We start from the raw sequence: 25327 nt of genomic DNA on the forward strand, positions 1-25327 counted from the left end.
CACGCCGGTAGAAAATTGGTGGAAAGTGCCAGCAGCGGTCTCAACCTCCAAGAACGCCAAAGCATGGACAAGGATCAGCAAAAACAACCGTTGGTTATGTAAGTTTCCTTCTACCTTATCCTTCGTCCTTGTTAGACCCACGCCCTCCGCCCATGTTAGCGGTATTTGAATAGTTGTAAATAAATAAATTTTAATTAACGGTCCACTTCTAGCGGGCACACATAAAGGGTTAAACGCGTCGCGGAACACCGGTCCGGAGCAACAACATCGCTCGGAAGCGGAAATTTGGCGCTATTCGGGGGTGGTAGGTCATGCGAGAGCAGCCGCTTTCGATCGATTTGCTTCACGCGGTCGCAGGAAAAGTCGCAGGTAGAGAGACTTTCCCAGATTTGATGGCCGGCCAGGGGGAAAAGTTTTCGGCGAACCGACACCGCGATGAAGTTGCGAAAATTGTTTCCGTTTTGCCGCACTTTGATTCGCCCGCCTGCCGCCCGATGATGGTCGGCATGCGCGGCATGGTATTGGTGATTGATTTTCATTAAAGTGAAGCTCTGCACGGAGCTTCACCGGGGCTTTTGGCCAGTGCCGTAGGCCGGGTGAAATCATGTAGCTAATGTGGTGCCGGTCGGTCGAAGGAATTTGAACGTTCCGATTTTGGACTCAGCGTTTATGATTTGATTTTACCCGGCTTCTGCCCGAAATGCTTTCGCTAATGGGTTTGTTGAGCATTGTGAACCGTCCGTAGTTGGCGGGAAGTTATGTTAGAGATACGGCTGTGTAGCTGTGTAAGGGGGATGTTGAATCGAAAATGTAAATTCCTTGAAATCTGCATTCACCTTGGACACGGGACTTTGATGCAACGTGGAGAAACTGATATACATGTGCCCTACGGCGGAAAACTGAGTTGCATCGAACGAGATATACGAACGCTAAATAATTACAATTACTGTACGGCGAAATAAAAGATGAAATTCGGATGAATTCTTGCAGTTAAATGGCTGTAAAGAATGGTACCAAGAAATGGGACACTAAGTTTTATACAACCATTAGAAAATAAATTCGCATGAATTTTAGAACGAGACGCGCATCTGGCGAGCATCTTGGAAATAAAAATTAATCCAGGACTTGCGACTGATTTCGAAGAAATTTGCTTTTGATGTATTGCATTATCGCTTACCATGTTTGCATGAGTCGGAATAGTGATTTTTAAGAGGATTTCTGTAACCAAATAAATGTAAAAAGAATTCTTCAAATCATCAAAGACATGAAGCATTAAAGTAACAGAATAAGACACATCTTTAAAGTTGAGCCAAATCAATGAAGACATTCAACCGAAGTAACGAGATCCTAAATTGAACGGAGAGAAGCCGAGAACCTACCTGGCCCGTGCGGTGTATTCCCCTCCCCCGAATGGAACCCTTATCAACGATAATTGATTAATCAAACATTCTCGACGGTACGCCCGCTGGAGAAAGCAATCACTTTAAAAGTCAGCCTCGTTCTACGTGTGGGAACATCGCTGTAAACACGGGGTCTGCCTAACAGACAAACAAAGATGCTCGGTAGAATGATACGGCGCGAAACGATGGAAACGTTGGAATCTATACAACATTCGACGCCGGCCAATCGGTCAATCACATTTTCAAACCCCAGAGCACCATGCTGCAAAGGTTCTGGACGGAAAACAACTGCAAAACCAGTCCATCGAATCGAATGGATCGCAGCCCGTCTGATAGCTTCAAGACTTCACAGTGCGAACGGAATTGGCTGTTCAGGTACGTGTTTCCGTGTTTCAACGGTTGTCTTGCATGGATGGGAAGTGTGTCCAAGCATTTTGCGGTAGTTTTATTTCCTACGGAGGCCAATACTTGTGAGTATTGACTTCTTGGGGCGGTACGACGTGCTATTTCAAGCTTAACCTATTTTACCGCATCGAAACAAGTGTGACCTCCACCGAACGAGTGCGTCTTTTGGATTTAAACGTTGATTAATGACTGGTGAAGTAAATTGCAGATATGGCACCTAGAACTTAGTACATATCTTGCCTATGATGAGCTAAAACCTTGCACTGTTGTCAAGAATCTAGAAAAAACTGTTGTTTGTGTTCACCTTGCGAAGCTTCGGGCTCGTAAGTGGAACATCATTCCGGCAATCTGGGAAACGATTGTAAGCAGCCGAGACCGTGGTGCACATGGCAGGGTGATACCATTTTCCCATGGTGTATCGGTTCCAGTCGGTAAAGACATTCATCCAGTTTGCCCACTCGTTCGCTTTTCCGCACAAGTTGCGGCAACGAATCAACAAACCCCTGTCCTATCCAGGTCCCAGGCGCTCTCCGATTTCTGTGCGAAGTCGTCCTTGTAGCGAAGGTCTGGCAAAGGCATAGCATTAATTACTGCAAAACTGCAGAGCGATGGTAGTGAATCGGAGAAAATCCAAACACTTCAACACTGTCGATGCGCGTGCTGTAATTATGCTGCTAGAATAAAACAGTCCAGCAGGCAGCAGCGGTGTGGATGGTTCCCGTAGTTGTTCCCGACTGCGGCACTAATACTGCAGCACTATCGAGTGCACACCAGCAATGCACTTGAGCGCTCTCAAACACCTTCGTAGAAAGAAAAAAAAAAAGAGCCGGGAGGAGGAAACACATTTCCCGGGCCGAGTAGAGGAAAAAAATCCATCCCCCCCCCCCCCCCCCCGTTCATCAAAAAATGCTCTCAAACGAGGAGGCCCACTGGATGGGAACCGTGGATGGATGGAGTGGGGTGGTGTTAGAAAACAAAAGCTGAACTCGTAAATCTATCGGCTGCGGTGCAACGCCCACTGGAGGCGTGTTTGCTTTTTTTTTTTTAGCTTTCCATCCACTACACCTAGTCCCGTAAAGTGGTAGGGATTTCCCCCAAAAAAAAAAAAAAAAAATCCTTCTGGCAAGGCTTGTGTCTAGGTCTTGAAGTGTTATGCCGAAGCGTATGCATACACTACGTGGCTGACCTTGCAGCTGTTGTATGCTGCAGCGTAGAGATGGTTGGTTGTAGTTGTCGTTCTTTTTCCTCACTTCGTCAGCAGTGGAGTGGAGCTCCAGCGTCTGTACGATTAAATCCAAAATCACTTTGAAACCCAGTACCGGCATTCACTACTTCAAACACAACACCCAAGAAGTCATTAGAAAGTTTGCTAGTCGTCGATGACCCGGATGTGGGGCAGGCGCATCTGTGGCAAGCTTCAAACTTTGCTGACCACAAGCCTACAGGCAAATAGACAATAGAGCGAATGGGGCACAATTCCCAAAGTCATCCCACACAGTTGCACCACATAAATCACGCTCGCCAAACACGGCACGGAAACCCGTCATCGAGAATCCCCGTCTGATTATTCGTCTCCTTGCTGCTGCTGGCGCATTAAAACTTATTGAACTAGCCGGACTATCGAATCGGCTGCGTCAAACATTTCCGACAACCGCACCCGCCGGTATGGTATTAATTAAAGTTGTGAACTATGTTCTGCGACAGGGCAACTTAGGGTTTACCGCATCACGCGCCCGGTATCTTTGGTGGCTACGGTGGCTTGCCGTGAACGCAAGTTAGAATCGATGCACGCGGGGAAACAGAAATATGGATGAACCGGGCTTGAAAAGGGGACGGTGCGTACGATGGGGTGAAGGTATTTTAACTTTAATTATAGGAAAGTTTGTACATAAAGCATCTGTGTCGTAAAATCTGGATCCACACTTGGAAGAAACATGAAACTGATTCTTTGTTGAAGGTCTAGTCAATAGTGTCGATTGCTGATTGAAACTCATGTTTCAAGGTTTTTTTCTTTAAGGTTACAAGCTGTTATCTGGCACACAAAGAAGGCCCAATCTAATACAGCTTCGTTGCAGTTGTGAGGAGGACATCCAGAGTTACATGTTTTTTTTTTTTGGTTAGGTCTCTCAGGAAGATCAGATAACAATAATGCCCAACAATGTCCTGCCACATAAACTAGCACTGTTTTTTTAGCGTTTGGCACATGTTACACATATGGAGCCCAAAATAGTATTATTTAGTTTAGGGGAATAAAAAAAAACCCGCCTCGCTTTATGCACTTGAGCGCTCGGAGCGGTTTGTGCCAAAATAAAAACAATACGAATAATGTAACCATTCGCGTCCCTAAGGCGGTACACGTCCCTTCAATGGTTTACGACAGTTTCGTGTATCCATTAAGTTGTGCTCTGTGGTCGGAAAGTGCGAGCAAAACCCCTGACACGACGACGACGAGCATGGTTGGCCGTGCCCGCAGCAGTAGTCTGCCGGCAGAAAGTTGTTGCTGGCGCGCACTTCATGCACCGAGTGGCAAAATGCAGTTCCCGGTGAAGTGCATCAGTAGTTTCGAGCGAACCCCGGTCTCCACGGGGGCGGGCGAGCACACTCAGTTCAGTCGTTCACATTCGATGTATCGATAGAGCGAACGTAGCGAATGTGCAAGGTTCCCTGGTTTCTGGCACATTCTGGAGGTACTGCGGTTGGTTACCGTAGCGTCCCAACAAGCAACAAATTGTACTTCCACTTACACTTCGATGGAACTAATTCCGAAGTGTTCCCTTTTGACTCGAAAGCAAAATCAACTTTGCTGCAACTGTGGCGCTTTGGGCTGTTGGGGTGGTACCGTGCCTGGCCTGGCCCCTGTGCACTCAAGTTTCTTTCGCTCGGCTCCCGGTGCTCAAACTCCCAAAGTAATGTAATGAGTAAATGAAAATGAAACTTTTCCATCCTTTCTTCGCTCCGGTTTCGCTTTCTTCCCGAGCGGCACGGTTCACACTTGGGAACAAAAGAGCGTGGCTACGAAAACCGGAACGGGACGACGAGCGGCAGACGGCGGCAAATGCCAACCCGAATGCAACGGATCTAGCGCGCTTCCGGTTTCGTTTATCCAACGCTTTACCGCTGTGGACGGTTGGGTTTTCGGTTTTTTCGGTCGAACTGTCAGCAGCGTGTCTCCGCGCACTGCCTCCGAAAAGCGCGCACTGGGTCAGAAGGTAGAATCCTTTTTAGCAAGCGTCAAGGATCTGATATCACAGATCACGACGGTAGCAGCAGCCGAAGCAGATTGCCGTACCGAAAGCTGAACCGTGCAAAGTTTGCAAAGTTATTTTTAATTTAGGACAAACGCAGCACGGAACATGACAGCGCGCTGGTGTATGGCAGGTTGTCGTTTTTCGTTTGGGAGGGTTTTTTTTTTGTTGTTGTTGTTGCTGCTTTGGTCCATGATGGGGAAGCTGTTTTGCGCGAAAACTCTCGCGAGATCGAGGATGAATTAAAAGTTTTGCGAACGCTAGCTGACTAACGTTTGGTTGGTTAGTCTGTTAGGGAGGAGGAGTTGGCTTTTTTCGTTGTTGACAGGATCCTCCGAAACAACTGTGTGGTCCCCCGTGGTCAACGGGTTATCGCATGAGTTTTGGTACTTTGTGAAATGCTGTAGGCAAGTACAGTTCGAACTTGAGCGAGGGGGAACTACGGTGGACATGTTGACTAATGGTGGTCTGACCCCGGGTGGGTGGAAGCGTTTGTTCTAGCAAAGTATTTGAAATTCCTTCAACACAGGGTCGCAGACGATGTCAGGCCAAGATTAGGGTTTGTGCTTCAGAATTACCGGGAAAGTGTGTACCGAGATTGAGATAATGATGAGAATTGTTTTCGTTGGCGGAAAAGTGTGGTCGTCATCATTACAGGACCGTTATCGAAAACAATCAAGAATGGAAAGGGACTGCGCAAGGCAATCACATGATTGCAATCAAACATGAGCCGAAGGTCGGATCTTTAATTTTTAGTTAGCGTGTATGATTCATCGAAATTGTTTTCGAGGTTGAACTACACATGTTTTAACCATGTCTAAGACTTTAAAGCTGAAGTGATCCGTTTGCTAAGAGACTAGTATCTGTTACTCTTTTTGCTATTTCTTATGCGTCAATATTTTTGCACAATTTTGTCCGGGAATGTCTATAAAAAATGACTATATTTAAGACAGCAAACTGAGAGAGTACGATTCCTCCTGTCGAACAGCAGTCCGTGCGTCACCTTGCTATGCACCCAAAAAGTACAGCTTTAATCGTTGGTGTGATGAAATTATGTAGATGGAGACGTTTTCCGCCAATCATAGGAAGGTGATTCTGTGGCTGACTGACCTTGATGTCCAGAAGTCTGTCGGTTATCATTTTCTTTTGAGCAAGCTGCTGGATTATTGTCCGAAGGCGCGGATATGTTGTACAAATAGAGCCTATACTGCGAGGATTCCCAGGGTTGACGACGACGAGCCTGACGAAATGCATCTACTCCCCGCAGCCACGGATAAGTGAATCGGGGTGATTGTTGGTGTGATGTGTCCTCTGTCCATTGCCGTAGTTTTTGCCACGTTCAGTTTCACCTCAGCGGTTCTGCCGATCGCTTCAATGTTTGCTTTCACTTCCTAGAGTTTGAGATCAGGTGATCAGGTCATCCTGATCGCAACAAGTACTTTCTATGCTGATCATTAGCGGGCTAAGGTAGAGAACAAACAGGTGCATAGATAACGAATCACTCCGTCTAATAGAACGTCGGAAGGGAATGGGCGGTGAAAGGTTACCATACACAAGGGTACGGGAAGAAGATCGTTCCTGGATTACAGCCCAAAGAGGACATAGATTGTCTTTGAAGACAAAAAAAAATCTATTTACTCTATCAAAAGCCTGTCTTCTTCACGAGAACACCATATGACTCCGTCAATAAAGTGTCACGGAAATCTTCCTTCCAGAGCATCATTCAAAATAAGATGTAGTTCCCCGTGGATAATCTCGTATGCACGAAGATGAAATTCTTTAGGGATCTTATCAGGACCAAGCAACTTTCACGACGCAGATTTTTAAATTGCATCGAAGATTGCATCTGAAGTGATATTCACCATGGAATTATTATTGATATCACAATTCTCGGGAATGATTTGGCTGCAGCCAAACGTGCTGTGCGTTGGCAAAGACTTGCGTCAAAGTGCGTATCGAGTGCATATTGCAAGAAGATAAAATGTTGCAGTTCCAACGAAACGTGTATACAACACCGCAATGCATTTGCGTGTGATTTTATTGATTTTTATCCCCTCAAAAACATTCATTGGTTGAGTGGCATTTTAAACAATGTAAATGTAAACTATTTATTTGCAGTAACGGATCGAACTCACTTCTTCACTGCGCTACTGTTAACATTCTTCTCTCGTCTCCCACAGTAACCAGAACGCCATCACTGCTGTCTGGTGTGTCTTTTACTGAAGCTGCCAGACAACACAACCGCTTTGCAATGAACTAGCGTGAGTTTCCTCTATCCGCTTCAGACTCTTTTGCTCCCTCCGCACTGATGCTAGTGCGCCGCTAGGAAAGTGTCAGAATAATCTGCTTTACTTTACGGTTTACATAGCGTTACAACAAATTGATTACATTTTCATAAATTTGCTTACCAAGCAAACTGTTGTGTCCAGCTACAGCAGGATGGTTCGCCATTAAGTGTCCTTCTTTTTCTATTGGTCAGATGTCTATTTGTTGAAGATTGTTCATTCGAGCGCTGTTCAATGGTATCGAATGGATCATTTCACCATCAAACCGTACGGTCTGAACAGCTGAAAGATAATTTGATTGTCTTTTTCATTCCATCGTTGCTTACTTTCCCAATAACTGACCCGAGACTTCGAGTTTTGCTTCGTTTGTCAACGTGTTGGGCGAATCTTTCGTTTCCCGAGAGAACCATCTTTACCTGCCCATCATACTAAAAGGTTTATAGTTTTTGAAGAGGTTTCGTTGTCCCCGATTTGCATCGTCCCGATGCGTCGGCAGGGTGTGAATCTTCTGGTCCGGGCCGTACCACGAATCCACTTACGTTTCCGCGCGACCATTCGACCACGTGACGCTGCGATGCGTTACGGTGTGAAACCTAGTAAAAAGGGACCAACGTATGGGTTACTATTTTACGAGATTACGTAAACATTAGCATAAAACGTGAGCATCTGCAAATGTTTCTATTCATCTGTAAGTGTGCGGGCTAGCGCCTACGGTGGTGGACAGAAAATTTGTCCATTTTTGTTAAATGTAGAGTAAGGCGGAATAGGGCGAATTTCTTCAATGGGGTTTCTATATTTGATATTTTAAAGGACATAATCATTTGTTAAAACTTTTATATGGTTGGGAAATTATTAAGAGACAGTAAATGGAATTAAAATACACTACTATTGGTTCAGGTATATCATGCCTTTGCATATTACTGTACCAAAAATCTACCATAGAGCCTAAATTTGTTTAATTTTACACATTAATCTTTAAAACTTGGTCCACAAATTGAATACGCTAATGATAAGGCGATCAGTGTATCTTGCTCACCATTTGCCCATCAACCAACGCCAGCAGGTTTTCTGAAGTAAGTTGAACGAGCGCACGGACTTCACGCTTATGACCCATTGGAGGGTATAAAATTCGGATAATCCTAAACAAATGCTAATAAGACTCTGGGTCAAACACTGGACCGAGCACAGTATCCTCTCTACCAACCTGAAGTACCCGAACGATGTGGTGCGCTAGTGTTGTGTTGAACCGAAAGGCTAGCGTTTTTTTTTTTTTTTTAGTTGGTTCCTTCCTTTCGGTTTATATAGCACTCAGCAAGGTACTGGTAGCAGATCAGGCAGGAGAAAACCCTTTTTCCAAGGCGAATCATTTGAAATCCATTTCCAAACGGCTCCCTAGAGGGCTGGTTGATGTTTTACATTCACACTGATTATGGAGGGTTCGGTATTTTACCGGAGCTCTATATTGCTCCGGGTTTCTGCTGATTATGGGCGGCGGCAGCAACTTGGTTCCGATGCCCCCAGATCCTGGCTACCCTTTGGTGGGCTGTAATTTGTTAGCGCACTCGACACTTGAATGGAGCGCTCGCGCTGCGTTTTGGGGCATATCATTACACTGATGGGATTGACTCATAACCTCATTACGGGAGCATTAGATTTCATCTAACGCTGGCGTATCTATGAGCTGAGAAGGGGAGAAAGAGGAATAAAGAAGAAAAGTGAGCAGCAGGAGCTATTCAGAGTCACCCCTTTTTTCGATTGCCATATTTGATGCCTCGTGCTAGAATGGGTTGTAACGATGTTATGGATCTTTAAAGTGTTTCAGGTAGTTTACCATATTTGAAGGAAACTTAAAATAACGTAAGTTTTGAAATGTGGTCAAAATATTCCCATAATGGTTGAGTTCTTGTTGTGAGTTTTTACCACTTACTTCGAACTATAAATAAATACATTGTGAAGGAGTTGTGAGTCATCAGAGCGATTTGAATCACAAAAGAGTTTTATAAGCTATCTGCAACTCGAATCTTTCTGACGACTATCAACTCCTTCAGAGTAAATTATTTGCTGTAAAAGAGTAGTTATTATTATCTCTATTACAACAGTTAGAGGGAACTATTGGCATTCTTGTCATAATCATAAATGTTCTTCAGTTTGCAGCTATTGTATGACATTGGCGGTCAGGTTCTTCGATGTTTAGCGAACATAACGATTTGAGAAAAGGTCCTACAATTGATGTTTCCTCAGCAATTTCTATTGGTTGCTTTCTTGGGAGTGTTGACAGTCTCTTCTACCACCGATTAGCTTATCGTCAACACGATCTTTCTCACAAATCACTTGATGATAATTTTTAGAGATTATTTATTGGTTAGCACACACGGACCAGAAAATATGAACCCCAATGTTCTTAATCGCCTATAAACCAATATGCTCTTACGTCTGGACCATCAGAGGCCATCGAATTTTAACTTAAGCTTGTGGTGCGTTTTGCTAATCTCAGAGGACGGACAAATAACCAAAACTTAGACCCCGTTCGAGATTCTTTTTTCTGCCACTTTCTGTAGGTTCATTCTGAGTGAAACTACGATCAGGGATGCGACCAACGATAATAGTGTCGTAGTTAGCCTTTCTGGGGGTTTAGCCCTGAGCGGAGTTCGGTAAGATTCCGTTTTTTGCTACCCATGTGAAGCCATGTAATCGGAATTGTTACTTACTTTCCCTACAATTACTATTTTAATGATCGTTGAATATTAATCAAAAAAGACAAAAACTTCAAAGAAATTGAGGCAGAGGGATCGGTTTAACTTGTTCCACAAAAAGTTGCGCAGCTCAAAGACGCATTAAGCGGTATGCATCAAGCCCTGATCGGGCCAAAACTGAGCGTGTTTTATCGATTTTCTACGAGCAAATGTGGTCCCAGAAACTCTCGAAAAATACTGCCAGCAGCATTCCCCATTTCCAAAAATTCCATTGGAAAACTAGCAATAACTCCCTCATTTTTGATCTGATCGGGGCGTTCCTCACATCGTTTGAACACAAATCTTTCTATTCAACAAAAAAAGAGGTTCTCACGTGAAAGGTGGACTTTAACTGGCGAGGCCCCCAGCGATCGCCAGCCATGCATAACCATGTTTAAAAATAAACCTGTTTATCTAGAATACCTGCTTCTGTTTTTCTACAATTTACCTATTTTGAAGTTGACTTACAGCATTGAAAATGTTTAAGAATAACGTTGCTTAAAACAACAACCAAAAACGAAACTGCAATCTATAGAAAACAAATTGAATTCCACAAAGTTGACAGCTCGATAGCTTGTCAATCCGTGTGCCCGTCGCTTGTACGCAAATGTGTCATTCGCGGACAAAATGTTCCAGCTTGATAAGTCAAACATTTCATCCGACACAGATAAAGCGGAAAAATGCAGCACATTAAGCGGCCCACAGCGGTTCATCCGTTGCATCCGTATTTGGTTGTGATTGCGTGTTGCAGTTCATCAAAATTCAAACGATTGTTGAATTTGGTAATTGGATTTATTTGATTTCTTTCCCAAGTTTTTGCCAATGCATGCCGGTGCTGCTCATTAATGTTTTAAAATGATTTATGAGACACAATACCGTCATGGGTGAAGTTTTCCTCGCTCGCTCGTAGGCTCTTTTTCGGCCCTGTTACGGTTCCACGGTTCCGCTGCTGGCTTGGCGCTGGGAAGTGGTGTGGGGTAACGTAGGAGAGTGAGCGAATGAATGTACGAAATTAAAACTGAAAATGTCCGTTGTCATCAGCATCGGTGGATGGAATAATCAAAAGTAGAAAATAAAAATGTCTCTCGTGCTCGCTCGCCCGGGGGCCGCCGCTCACCTGACACAATTACCCGACGCGATCCGGACACTGCAGCCAGCAAGCGAAATGTACTGGAATACCATTAGCAGTGGCACCATTTTTACATTCATTCATTTATTACCGCAGCTGTGGCCGTTTGTGCGGATCCGCTGCCAAAGTCATTTCATTAAAAAGAAACGTCTCGATCGTGCAGCGGCCGGTGCAAAAGGATTTTTTCGGCTTCCCGCTTGCCATGGTCCCGGCCCGACACAACGAAAAGCACTGGCGAAAACTTATGGCCACTGCAGTAAATTACTGTCCATCCGACCACCCGGGTCCGGGAATGGGTTCGGGGATCGTTTGTCGAATGTATGCCGAACTGCATTCATTACATTTCCGGGACCAGAGCATCCCGGCCGGTCCCTGATGTGAGTGTGTGTGTGTGTATCAGAGCGAGCTTCATTCGGTCAGTGGAAACAGTGCAGGGACGGTACAGCGTGCGTGCATAGTAGCGAGCGCGGGAACAACATAATTTCCCAACCCGGTAGCACTCCAATCCATCGGTAGTGCCAAGGCAATGTGGGAAAAAAGCCACGACCACGAGAAAGGCAACGCCAATAGGGCATGCATCCTCTCCGGGGAGCCATGCATGATCATGCGGGAAGATGAAGTCGGGTTTTTGAAGGAACCAGTTGGCAGGTTTCGTTCGGGATTCCAGGGTGCGCTAACCAAAACAAAAAAGAAGGGCTCGCAAAATTTACGATCAGGCCTGTAGCGGGCCGTTTGCGATGAAATAGTTTCAATTTTTGTCCGAAAAAAAGGCCTCTCCCCCCCACCCTTTTTCTAATCCATTTTTGGCAAGCATTCCAGCGATAGTTCGTGCACATTCCTGTGCGCAAAATGTTTTACTTTGAAAATATTGAGGGGTTTTCGTAAATTCGATTTGGGACAAAAATTGGACCCGAAAACGAAAAACTCGGGAAGTTCGGGAGCAGAGAAATAAAAATATTACAACACTAAAGAAAACAATAAGTGAAAACGCAAAAAAAAAATGGAAGGATAATGCACCGAATGCACACTTTAAATAAATAAACGCTGATCCGCTGATATTTTGGCGCTTATGCAGCATATTTTGCACTCCGATTATGATTTTTTGTTTACTTCTGTGCTTCTGCTTTGCTTCTGCAGTTTGAAAGTTGTTTTTCCGTTGCGCTGTTCAAACTTTTTCCTTTGGCATCCACCGGTTGTTTTGCTGCTGCTGCTGCTGCTGCTGCTGTTGGATGTTACGCAGTGAAAATGAAGCTCCAGAAGCTTTGCTTCTTTTGTCTTGCCATCAAAGTGTAAAAGTGAACGTCTTAAACAACGGCAACGCAGTAAAGGCTAACCATCTTCATCTTTCCATTTATACCCGTGCCACGTTTGACTTCACATCTTGGCCACTTGCCGTTGCTCGAGTCATTGCAGCAGAACAGTATTGCTCTACCGGAAGCAACTGAACCGGGGGTTTCCTTTTTTTTTGTTTGATTTTAATTCGCTAGATTCCTGCTTTTCCTCTTTCGCAAAGCGCGTCGGCGCCATTGTCGCATCGCCATAACTAACGGGGGGTTCTCTCTCTCTCTCTTCTTCACTTTCTTTACTTGCAGCGAATACCGGAAAAACTATGGGACGTCTGCCAGCTCGCAACCGTTCCTGCCGGTGGCAGCTTCCCAGCCGCCCGGCTCATCGGAACAACCCGGCCCGCAACGGTCCATCATCTACTGCGTGCACGGACAGCTGGCCGATTCCTGCTGCGAGCTGCCAAACGAGCTCAGCATCAGAAAGATTGACTGTAAGAGAAGTTGACTGTTTGCGTTGTTAACCTGCCGGCGCGGTTCGATATTAGCTTCCCTGCTTTTCGATGTGCTTGATATCTTGCCCGCTGTTGTTATGCTACTTACGATTGTTTCATTCTTTACAAACCGTGCTTTGTGCGCTTTAGTTTTGTGATGCAGTGCGGATTCGCAAACCGAATGCGAAGAGTCTTTATTAAAAAATTATGTGAAACTTCCGTTTTGAAAAGCTAAAAAACCAAAACATGGACAAACGAGATTTTACAGATAAGTTTTATGTGGTGTGTACAGTATGGCCCATAAAAAAATGCGAATGTTTTTAAAGTTAGTTTTTTGGTTTATAGAAGCGATATTTTCACTTCTATCAGTTGTGTGTATAACCACAGAGGTTCTAACTGTCAGAAAATGTTAAAAAATAACTGATATTTCATTCATCACTAATTAACGAGGATCGCGAAGACATGTTTGGTATGATCTGCGTGCGAAAATCAGCAAAACAAATGGCGGAAGCTGTGGCCATGTGGTCACTGTATACCCAATTAAACGTATCAATGATTGAACAAATTTGACATAAATTCAAAGTCCAGGGCACGAGTAAATCGCTACTTAAAGGCCACGGACTGGATCAAAGCTTTACGTTTGGAACGATCGAAGATTATGTTGAGCACGCTCAAGAAGAAGCATCCGATCGTCGTGTTCTCTTATGAGCAGCTTTTCACTATCGATCCTATGTCAAACTTCGTCATTTATTTCGGTTTATTTCTTCGCAGAAGCTTGAAGATATTTCAAAGCAGATAAAGTTTAAGATTCACCACTAAACAACCAGTTAGAGTAATGGTTTTTGGAGCAGTCGCCTTTAATGGATCACCAAAGCTTGGTTGAAGGTGAATACGGATATCTATTTGGGCTTTTCGAAGGCGATGGCTCTTTCTTGGAATCCAAAAGAACTTCTATGAGCACCAACTGGTCATTTTTCAACACGCCGAAGCACCGTGTTACACCTCTACGAGCAGCAAGAGGTGGCACCTCGTAAAAAAACCCAGCAGTAGTGTTAAGAATAAAATGGTTTCTTGGTCGAAATATGTTTTTGCCTCCTGCACACCGATTTCGTTGACTCTGTCAAGTGGAGTCAAACCTGTCAGAGATCGGATGCAGTCGTTGATAGAGGACTGCAGCCCTAGCGTTTCCTGGAAACTGATTGTCGACCTGGCCTTGTTTACGGGACGTGCTCAACCATGAGCAGACCAAGAAGAATATAAAGATGTTCGGCTTCCTAGCAGCCCAGATTTGAAACCCCTCGATTACCGTTTGGGCAAAAGCCTGTGTTAAATTTCACCCCAGTGTCAAGGCTCTGTAAGCTTCCATGACAAAAGCATGGAACTCGATGATGTTTGATTCATATACATTCAGAAGTTATGCTCCCGAGTCCAATCACGCCTTAAGAGAAGTGAAGGTTGAATAAACATATCCATCAAATACATTGTTGATGCTCTTCATTAATCTAACTGAAAATGATCTTATAAAATTATTATATAGATTTTCGCACTTTTTTATGGGCCATACTGTATGTGTTTGTGTGGGAAAACGTTTTCCAATGAAAATTTCTAGAACATTCAAGACATAGCTTAGTGCAAATGAACAAAGCACAAAAGGGCAGCGACTGGTTTATTCACCTTCTTCTTCTGCTCGCTTTTCGAGAGACTTCTAGCGATTCGAATAGACCACTGACCAAGAGCAATGAGCTTTGGTTTGTGCAGGTGGACTGCTAAAATGTGACCTTTTGCATTCGGTGGATGGAATGCTGGTAGTAAAATGCGTCTAAATGTGTTTCATTCTTAAACACTCGGTAATTGAATTTTCATCGCCCCGTTCCGGTCGCCGCTTCTTTTCCCCATAATGTTACCGGTTGTGTCGGTATTTGCCATTTAGGGAATGATTTTGTAGCATCCGTTCCGTCCGTTTTCATTGTTTCATGATATTTTTTCCTTCACAATTTTCTTTTCGTTTTCTTGCGTTGGCGAAAGGCAACAATGCTTTCCCACCGACAGAGTGTGAATGAAAGATGAACGATTCCGCCTTCCCTTAAGCTATTGAGTGGACAGTTATTGTTAGCAGTCGAGGCAGTATTGGAAGAAGATGTCACTGGGAAAAGTGATGGACAATGATAAGCAAACAGGGCAACAGTCGTTCGAGTTTATCATTGCTTTAGTATTATTATTTCCGTTTCGTTTGCCGGCAGTGCTTGCTGTGCAAATGGGCCGTCTACTGCAACTACAGAGCACTGGATTGCCCCGGTGTTGTCCGAGCTGCCGGAGCTCGATTAGTGGGCAAAATTGGTTTTACTTCGAATGAGCAAAGCCGAGCCCGACTGACGCCGGTTGCAAATATTTACAAAACATACTGTTTGTCAGTCTCAGGCAACACTGCTCCGAGATGCTTTTTCGATTTAGTCAAGCGTCCACTTGTCGGGTGGAGTTTTGCTCATCATAATATCAGGCAGAACCAGGGCGGACATTATGACTGCATGAGTGGTTTATTAGTTCTCCGGGGCTACGCTAAGCTATGATTAATCTTTCACGCTGACTTGCCCAATCATTGCTCATCCTACAGTACAGTGGCTAGGAGATCACTTGATGGCTTTCGAGAGACGCTTGTGCCGACGGTTTTGTAAGCACATAATCCATGAATAATCTTTTCCCAACGGTTAGACACTGCCGGTTTTACGGTATGTTGCATGTAGCGTGCAGACAGGATTGCTGCAACCGATGGGTAGACCGCTAGGCAGGGGAACTATCGTGCAATGGATACAACACGTCTTAACGTACGGAAGCTATCGGCAGTGATTTGTGCAAAATGCAAAATTTCTTGCGGTTTTATGGAGCATTGTTGCCAAGACACTGGTGTTGATTGGATTAAAGCAAAACTTTAAAATGTTGCGCTGCTGCCGCTAACAGTGCAAGTAGGTTGATTTAAAGCCGAAGAGTCTGGTTGTGCCCGCTGCACACAAAACACGAAACACAACAGGAGCAAAACACTTTGCGCAACTAAACTTGCTGCTGACTCGACAACAATAGTGTTAATTTGCTTCTGGTTATCTTTGTCGTTTTTTCTTGTGGGGCAATTGCATTCCCCATCGCCCCCCAAAAAAAAGTGCAACAGAGCAAAAGTTGCTACCCGCTAGACGTGGATTTTTTGTTTGCTCTGGTGGGCGTTTTTTGGCGTTTCCTATCGAAAACGAAACGAAACTATCCGAAAATCGTTGCTTACCACTCGTCAAATCCTTTTCCGGCTTTCCAAGGCTGACGGGGACGATAAATGGCGATGACGACGAAGTCGGAGCATTCCTTCAAGCCAAATGTTGTTGAATTGCACCGAGGAGAAGAGAGAGAGAAAGAAAAAAAAGAAAGGGTGATTTGCCTTAAAAAGAAATTTCAAACGAAAGAGCATTTCGAAGGGAACCAATGGACAAAAAAGTACATATCCAAATGAAAACCTGGCTAGCAGAGGGGGGAAAAAAACGGAACGAAAGCGGGACGAAAAAAGAAAAAGGAGTCAGTTCAAAAAATCGCTGCCGTAAGACGATCGGAAAAAGTATTTTCCATCACAGAGCGTGACATGAAGCAAAAGTTGGGCAACGTGGGAAGTTGAGAAAATCACAGACAACGACAAACGGTTCGGACAGGACAGCAAGGGGACAGTACCCGGAACAACCAGACGTGTGGCAGCTTGGGCAGAAGGGCAAAGTGGCAGGAACCGATCGAGACGCTGTGATTGAAGTTTTGGATTGCGGTTAAATGTGCACTTTTGTGAGGGCGAAAGAATGGCATTTTTGTGTATAGTTATGTGGGGAGGGTGGAGAATTGGAAAGGATTTTCCCAGGATTCCGCCACTAGCATAGCACATGCTAGGGGGAAAATTAAATTTCCAATCGTTGCGACGTTTTTTTTATTTCGTATGAGTGCCTTAGTTTTATACAATGGTTTAGTTTTAATTACGGTGGAGAGTGAAGAAGTTGTTTAAAGTAACGATTAAATTTTATAACTAGCCATTATACTATTTTGTGCAGTTGAAAACAAAAACTGGAATCGATTGATTAAAAATAAGTTCAGCTTTTTGTAGTGTTTTAATTAACTTCCTAATTGTTTGCATTTGTAAGAAGATATTTGTCTAATTAAATTTTACACTGCGCAGTTTTACCCAAACATTTTAGGATTGTAATTAAGTTCGAGCGGATTTATTTTCGAAATTGAAAACATTACTATGAAGGCTTGGTAACTCTTTCGATTTCCAAATTAATTTTTATCGTTGATTTATCTTTGATACTTTTCCCCATCTTTTTGACAAATTACGGACTCCATCGAGAAAAAAGAGGTTTTTTTTTAACGCTATGCATTTATCGATCCATTTTTCTATTGCTGCAAAATTAGAGAAGTGCAGCTAAGATAGGCCGTGCTGCATCGATCGGTAAGGATGGTTATTGAAAGGTGTAATGTCTACATTGTACGGGGGTAGGGTATGGGGGTAGGGTAAGACATTCCATTTTAAAATATTTTTTAACCGGTGCTGCCACATGTGGTCGAGTTTTTCTTAAATATTCGGGCTGGGTGTCAGTAGTAATGAAGCAAAACTCACAGCAAGAACATTTCATTCGGTTCAAATGTTGTCATTTTAGAAGCGCATGGAAACAAATTTTAGTACACTTCAGAAAAATGACAGCTAGGGGAAAAAAAAGCCTGAGGATGACTCTTCAAAAAAGCATTGTTGCAAGATTGTATCGAAGTGAAATTGAACTATTTCACGACGCTTGTACTTAAACTGCACGAACTTATTTATAGTCTTGATAGTACGATCTTTGAACGGTAGGTTTGGCTATCAAATCCCGTCTAACCGTCATCTACGACCAGTAAAATGAAATCTAGAAAGCGAAACTGCCAGCACAAGACCTCTCGAGGTTGTAGTCCAAAAAAAAAAAAAAGAGGTAGAAGAAGTGTGAAGAGGTTCATTCGATCTTAAATCCAAAACATTGACCTAAAAGTTTAAATGTTTGACTGTTACTATCTTAGATGTTGATGTTTCGTCTTGAGTTATCGTAGACCTCATTTTAATCGCGTTCCTCAAGCATCATAAAACGTAACTACATTTCCACTTTCTACTAATGACTCTTCATCTATTTGTAAAAGCGCCAACAACGCTAATCGCAACGATATGCATACTTGAGTAGTTCAACTTTGATTTATAATCCGTAGTAATTCACCTTGTCAAACACATGCACGTACATCTCTAATTGCTTACCCATCATTGCACAACCTCCGGTCCGTCCGGTCCGGTCTCTTTATCACGACCAGTTCTAAACCGCTTCCCTCGTTTCAGCGCATTGTCACAAGCCACGGCAGGAAGGGATCGATAAGATAGCACGGAAGAAGCTCATGCTGGCGAGTGTGCTTTGCGTCATTTTTATGATTGCTGAGATAATAGGTAGGTAGGAACCGACTAATGTGGTTCGTTTTAAAGGACTTCCCCCTCCCCTCTCCCCCCGCTTGTTGCTGTTTGCTCCCGGGAAGGCCACCATAGGAGCACAACACAGTCGTCGTTGTTGGGAGTCTTTTACTGCATGGAATGGAACGTAACTTTCCGAGAGAAGTGTGCAACAGCTCGGACCAAGTCAAGCCGGTGCCAGCCAAATCGACACAGACGACGATGGCTTTTCTGTTCGACGGAAATGCTTTATTGTTTCCACTTGTTGGACGCAATTTCTGGCTTTGCTTGGCCTTGCTTTCTGTTCTGCCGGGGTCTCGCTCGAGACGCAAGGCCGAAAGGTTCAAATGCACTTGTTCCTGCTCGGCCCTGATTAACAGCAATCTGGCAAACTTCACCCCGGCCGTCGCCTCCCGTTGGCATCCCGTGCGGATTGCAACTCATTCGTTTCCATTTTGCAGGTGGTATTTACTCCAACAGTCTTGCTATCGCGACAGATGCAGCCCATCTTATGGCGGACTTGGCCAGCTTTATGATATCCCTGCTTGCCCTGTGGATAGCGGCGAGACCCTCGACGAAGCGGTAGGTAGCGATGGATGGGAGGAATTTTCAGGGAAAGCAAAAATACGACAGAATGTGTCGTGTAACAGCAAACAAAAAAAGCGACCCAGAAGTGGTGGCCCTTGTATCAACCGAACAACGTAACCGGCACGGTTCAGCGGTTTCAAGGCTCGGGCAAAGAGTTTGCCAGGGTTGGGGAAAAAACTTTTAATAACTTTCCATCCGTTGCCGCCTCGCCGTGGTGCTGGTGGTGTGCGTTGGTGGGAGCGTTGTTGACGATGCGGACGGTTCCGTCCGGATCAAAGTGAATAGGTTGAACATTATCCACGGATCCACCACCAGCGCAAAGGCACCAGCGGAGTTTGGAGCATGATCTTGGGCAAGTGATAGATTTTTTGCATGGTTGATTTTGCCTTAGTGACCGAAACTCGTTGTAATATAATTAGGGTGAAGCAGTCTTCCCTTGGCCCTTTAGCGGAGGGTGTAATGGCGACGATACGGATCGTGACGGTTTTGTGTTTTTGAATGGGGGAGTGTGAGAGAGTTTTTGCCTATCACCGGGTCGGGTGGTAAACAGCATTGGCAAGCAGCTTCAAGCGAATGCAACCAGCGAGAAGTTTTACATTTTACGCACATCAAAGAGCGCTCGGCAAGGAAAGAGATGCATTTAACCCGCTCGGCAAGATGAAGGGACGCCAGGCAGACGGTTCGGGCAAAGTTTACTGTCTATACAGAAGAAAACTTTGAAATTGAAATATGTTTTTGACCGAAACTTAAACTCTATCTGCACGGGTTTTATGAGAGTTCGGCGTGACTGAATCAGTTCATGCAATGGGGTGCAACTTTACCGAGTGATTTTGGTGTTTGAATGGGTTTGGAACAGTTTAAGTGAAATTTTACGCAACCAGTGTGCCGATTCTAAGAGCTTGAAGCTGTACATATTCTCTTCCTTTCGTTTTAAGGCTTTCTTTCGGCTGGTACCGAGCGGAAGTAATCGGTGCATTAGTGTCGGTGTTAATGATTTGGGTGGTGACGGCAATCTTGTTCTATCTGGCAGTTCTACGAACGATCAACAGAGACTTCGAGCTGGATGGTGAAGTAATGCTGATAACATCCGGTTTAGGAATATTGGTGAATGTGATGTAAGTATAAATGTACTATAGACACTTCCAGAGGTAATATTAGCTAGCAAGTAATCGTGTTGTCATTAGAGACAGTAGAAAACTTGAAGGTCTTCGTGCGTATGATAAAATTAATTTAAAGAATTCCCTAATGAATCCGGGGTAAAAGAATTAGTTTTTTATTTTATTTGGCATTTTGCACAAGTAAACAATTGGTTTTTTGTCCTGTTTATGGCATACTAAAGTACTCCGATTGATAAATAACGTGACTGCACAATAGAGCTCATAATCTATCGCAAATCCGTGACAATCCTCCGGGTTTTCCTTATGTATCGTATATCAATTTGCTGGTGCTTATCACATTAAATCATTTGCGGCATCGATAACAGATACGCTTCGGAACATCGTTTCGTACGATTTTATTTCCTCAACTCCACTAACAGTGCAGCTGCACCCTGGTGCGCCCTACACAACGGTAAGAATTTTATCACATCGTGTCCGTAGTGCAACAAAGTGCTTCGCACTGGCGATACATTTCCTTGCGAAAGCGGCTGATTGGTGAACAAGTTCACGGCACAGAAGACACAAGACTCCCACGTAATCCCATGTTGCGTCAGTGTCATTTGATTGTGGCAGATAATCCTTCATTCGTAGAATTAATGGGTGGTATTATCCACCATCTTAATCCAGCGCATTGGCGTTCTTCGGTAGCCCGCCGGTAGAATCTGCCCGCGAGAAGCACTGCAAGTGGTTTCTCGTGTGCAAAGAAAGACATTAGAAATAGTTTCGAAGAGGGCTAAAGCGCTTGAGTTCGTGTTGCGCCTGTGGCGCAATAGCGTGCCAGCATTGGCAGTGGAATTTATTGGTTACTGTCCGGTTTTTACAGCGCTTTTGCTGAATCACTTCCCGGTGGACTATCTCTGGTTGGAAGGAGGAGTTTTTCTTCCAGCCCGTTAAGCTGCTTTCGAAAGGTATCCTTAATTCGTTAGCAACGGTCACCGAAGCCTGCCGGATAATTGAATTGGGGCGCGCTCGAGAGCGATTGAAACCCCGCCGGAATTGAAATAGGTGGACATGGATCTGATCCAACCGAGAAAAGAGTAATTTCAAGCGCCCAGAATTCCTCAGCCGCTGAGGTGAGTTATTGATTTCATGTGGACGCTCCTTGCACATTCAGTCAACCTACTGGGTGTTTCTGTAGGAAAATCCACACCTCAGACAAACAGCGTAGGAGTCGTGAACTGGCAAATATCATGTGCGCCTCTTAATGAGCTCAGTGGCGTCGGTGCAATGCCGTGCTGTTCTTTCCCTGCTTGGCACCCTGTGTGCGATAATCACAACGCAAGGACGATAGGGATCCATGCTCTTAAGATAAACCTTTTCTTTCCGCAGTTGTTTGCCATATTTCAACAACTAAATCCTCCTTTGTGACGTAGCGGCAGTCGCCTTGAGGGGCCGCGTCTTGAATAAAGTCTTCGCCCTGGTTGATGCGGCGTGCATACTGGAATGAAGCGATCGCATTTCCCGCTCGTTGCACGTGTTCCAGTGTAGTTTGCTTTGGACTTAATTCTTCGTAACGAGTTTCCTCGGCTTCACAAGACGAACGATTTGATGACGTTGATGGAATTTCTTGTCGTTTGTTTTTTTTTTCGCTCTCTCATTGCAGCATGGGCGCTACACTGCATAACCACGGTCACAGCCATGCAGGGGGTGGGCATCACGAGGAGGAAAACATCAACGTTCGGGCAGCATTCATCCATGTGCTGAGTGATTTCGTGCAGAGCTTGGGCGTATTTATAGCGGCGTTGGTGATTTATTTCAAGCCCGACTGGAACATCATTGATCCGATCTGCACGTTCGTGTTTTCGCTGCTGGTGCTTGGCACGACGATTGCCATCATGCGAGATGCAATTGTGGTAAGTGTGAACTAATCGTCAAAAATGTAAATAAATCTATTTTTATTTAGCAGTTGAAGTAGGTCAACGTTTGCAATTATTTCCGCAGTTGATTCGTTTACATCAATGACCAGGCGTCTCCACCCGAAGGCGCCTCCATTGCATTAGGAATTTATTTTTTATGCTTTATTATTTATCCGCATTTAGGAGATGGTGTTCATCTGTGAAAGTTTTTGATTTACATTCTCAAAACAGTTTAAGTGTTTAGTTTAGTTTTATTTTTTGCTTAAATGATCTGTACGAACACGGCCGAGATTTTATTCCAAACGTTTGGACGCCGTTTTCGAGTAAAAAAATATGCTTCTGCCATGTTACCTACCGTATAAGAATTCAATTGAATGCTTTGTGTCTAGCTGGCCAGTTACTAGGCGTATATTGAGATTTACGTGGTGGTAAATAACTCATCTACCTTTTCTTCAAGATGCAGATAATAATGAATTAATTTTGTGATTAGAATGGGAGTATTATTAGTAAGCGACTTTGTAAATATAAATCTTTTTTTGGGATATTCTTCTGGTAGATTTGTGATTAAAAAGGAGAAATGTTTTTAGTTTTTCTTAAATTTCAAGAATATTATTACTTCAGAACTTATCGTGTACTTATGTCATCTTAAAATTTTCACTGTAAACCACTGTAATCGTGGGTTGTGTCACACTTGGTAATGATTTAGACAGTTTAAGTACACACATGGGCAATGTATTTTCTTCCAAACTTGATGAAAAATCAATATTTAAAGAAAATCCGTGCTAGATAAAAACCTAAGAAGATTTCTTATTTAAACGATTTTATTCGATCAATGCTTGGATTGGGGACTCTTTGAAAAAAAAAAATCCGTAAGTAGGAAATTCAATTGAGATTCAGATCGATCGGAAAAGCCTCTTTTCGTTTTCACTTTTACGAATAGAACCGCACTACGGGATGTATCTCTTAATTTGTTTTGTAACTTTTCGATCGGTGGTATACATTATTTCAGGCGATTTTATCAATCGGCTAGTAAGCCTACAAAATTGAGATAGAAGTGAATGCCGGCAAAAAAATACGCTTTCCCCGGTCTTGTTGCAGCACAAGTTTGCCGGTGTTTTACTCTAACACGTCTCCAATCCATTCGCAGCTACGTGGAACATCCTAATGAATATTGTATTTCAATTTGAAACAGTTAAGCCATCATCCTGGTTTCCAACGCTTCCGTTTCAAAGCTTCATCATTTTGCTGTAGCTTAGCACATCCTGTGCTGCGTTTTGCTGCTACCTGCTGCCGATGCTCGTGCACACCAGAACAGGCGAAAAGGCTCAATAAAATGGGAACCGATTTAAGGTTGCACACTTACTTACTGATTTTATTTCCATTACACCAAGCTAACGCACTCACCAAACACGGAATGATTACCAGCGAAATGTGGAACGGGGGCACACGCTTTTTCTTTCGCGCAATTTTAGCGTTCGGCCCCTAGTTATGTTTCTTTACTGGCCTTCAGCGTCGGGTGAACGGTACCGTGCCGTGTACCGTGGCAGCCGCTTTCCACTTCTACAGACGGGCGCCACCATTCGCGAAGGATTGTTTAACCACTTTCGGGAATCAGCCACCACCGGTGGGTTCCATTCGTGCACAGCCGCACAGCCCGGAAAACACTTCACACTTACTCACGCACTTTATTTGTTCCCTCCTTTGCTGCCAGAATGCTTTTCTACCCAGCTACACACCCTTGCGCTGTGACGAGATATGTCGGCTGCGCTATTATCGTAGCTTCTCTTACGCCTCTGATCTGTACCCGTGTATTTTCTTACGCCTTCTTTCCCCGCTTTATTTTCTGACACAGGTTCTTATGGAGGGCACCCCGAAGTATCTCGATTACACCGAAGTTATGCAAACGTTTCTGCAAATTGAGGGCGTCGTAAGAGTACACAATCTGCGCATTTGGGCTCTCAGTATCAACAAGATAGCACTCGCTGCTCATTTAGCTGTCGGTAAGCATAAAACAACAACAACGACGACAAAGTGTGATCGGGTGTATTTTGTTCTGTTGCTTGTGTTCCGTACTTTGTGGTATCAAGGGGAAGGAAGGAGTTTTGCTATTGTACCGGTTTGTGGAACTAAATTTCTTGAATCGTAAGAGGTTGCCAACAAATAAAAAAGTAGTTTGTATATTTGTGTTTTGTAAATTAGCTTACCAAATTCTGTTTACAAAATGGCCGTTGGTATCTTGCATTAAACGAGAGAAAAAAAATATTTTTATTGCTTTTTAATGTATTATAAGACGCTTTTTAAAGTTGTGAACAGCCAGACCATTTTTTTCCTTAAATTTGTAATCTTTTGTTCCATTTTCCCTAAACAATCAACCGAAAGATCGTTGGACACATCCGATCATCTTACACCTATTTTCTTCTTGGCTTGACGACCTTCTAAGGTCACGCCTGCCATCTAATATGGCTTACTAGACTTGCCGATACCACGAAGTTGGATAGTTAGTCCTCACTCCGGGGGTACGGTCCGGATGGGATTTGAATTCCGGTCCTGCCGGTTGAAGACTGGCGCCGTTGATACTTACAACACCGGGCCACCCCAATTATATTTAGCGTTTAATTTACCTACCCAGATGATCCTTATATTTGCTGTCAATAGTTCATCCTACCTAAACAATTTTTTTTATTGAAATAATTTAACAAAATCCCTTCGTTCTCCTGTCGATGATTTGGTCTGCCGACTGCTTTTCTAGGATTAATTTAATATTATTCCATTGCAGAGCCAACCACCAACACGGAGCTCGTCCTGCGGGAAGCCACACAAACGGTTCACGCCAAGTACAAATTTTTCGAAACAACGCTGCAGATAGAAGAGTTTCAGCCCGATATGGAAGATTGCAATCAGTGTTCGAATCCAATTTAGTGAACCAAAACCCCGAAGCAGCGGCAGCTGAAGCGAACCTTCTTTGCACACAATGCTGCTGGCGGAAGGCGGAACAAACGCGTAAATGTATGCGGTAAAATAAAGCGATGAAACTGTTGCTGATTCCGAACGTTGCGTATTATTGAGGATTAAAGATATCGGCTTAAAATCAGCACAAGTCAAGCTGTTAAGTGTTCAAGTTGAACGTATATTTTATGCATTCTTTGGTAAGAATTCACTATCATACTTTGTACGATGTTTTGATGGCGTCTGGTTAGAAAAAAAGTCGGTCGATATTCACGAATCATTAAACTATGCTTCACTTAACAAAACAAAGCAAAAAAAGGAGCTTTGTAGC

General features: G+C 43.8%; 2 protein-coding genes across 2 annotated transcripts in view; one reads left to right on the forward strand and one right to left on the reverse strand.

Moving 5' to 3' along the window:
* LOC126560407 (methionine aminopeptidase 1D, mitochondrial) overlaps nucleotides 1–25327 on the reverse strand; it is a 312884-nt gene that overhangs the window by 38172 nt on the left and 249385 nt on the right. The window lies entirely within an intron of this gene.
* LOC126564832 (zinc transporter 2) lies at nucleotides 64–24971 on the forward strand. The gene is made up of 8 exons (XM_050221950.1): nucleotides 64–98; nucleotides 12789–12973; nucleotides 18345–18449; nucleotides 18911–19031; nucleotides 19973–20152; nucleotides 21798–22047; nucleotides 23903–24050; nucleotides 24827–24971. Exons 1-8 carry the CDS (start codon nucleotides 64–66, stop codon nucleotides 24967–24969), a joined length of 1167 nt encoding a protein of 388 aa, XP_050077907.1. The 3' UTR covers nucleotides 24970–24971.

The sequence above is a fragment of the Anopheles maculipalpis genome, chromosome 3RL (genome assembly GCF_943734695.1).
Source record: "Anopheles maculipalpis chromosome 3RL, idAnoMacuDA_375_x, whole genome shotgun sequence".
Classification (NCBI taxonomy): Eukaryota; Metazoa; Arthropoda; class Insecta; order Diptera; family Culicidae; genus Anopheles; species Anopheles maculipalpis.

Bases quoted from the DNA above. Each gene is read 5' to 3' on its own strand.
- LOC126564832 (XM_050221950.1), top strand. From the start codon at position 64: ATGGACAAGGATCAGCAAAAACAACCGTTGGTTAT. The intron at 18,450-18,910 runs GTAGGTAGGAAC...TCCATTTTGCAG, and splicing joins TATGATTGCTGAGATAATAG to GTGGTATTTACTCCAACAGT. The intron at 20,153-21,797 runs GTAAGTATAAAT...CTCTCATTGCAG, and splicing joins GGAATATTGGTGAATGTGAT to CATGGGCGCTACACTGCATA.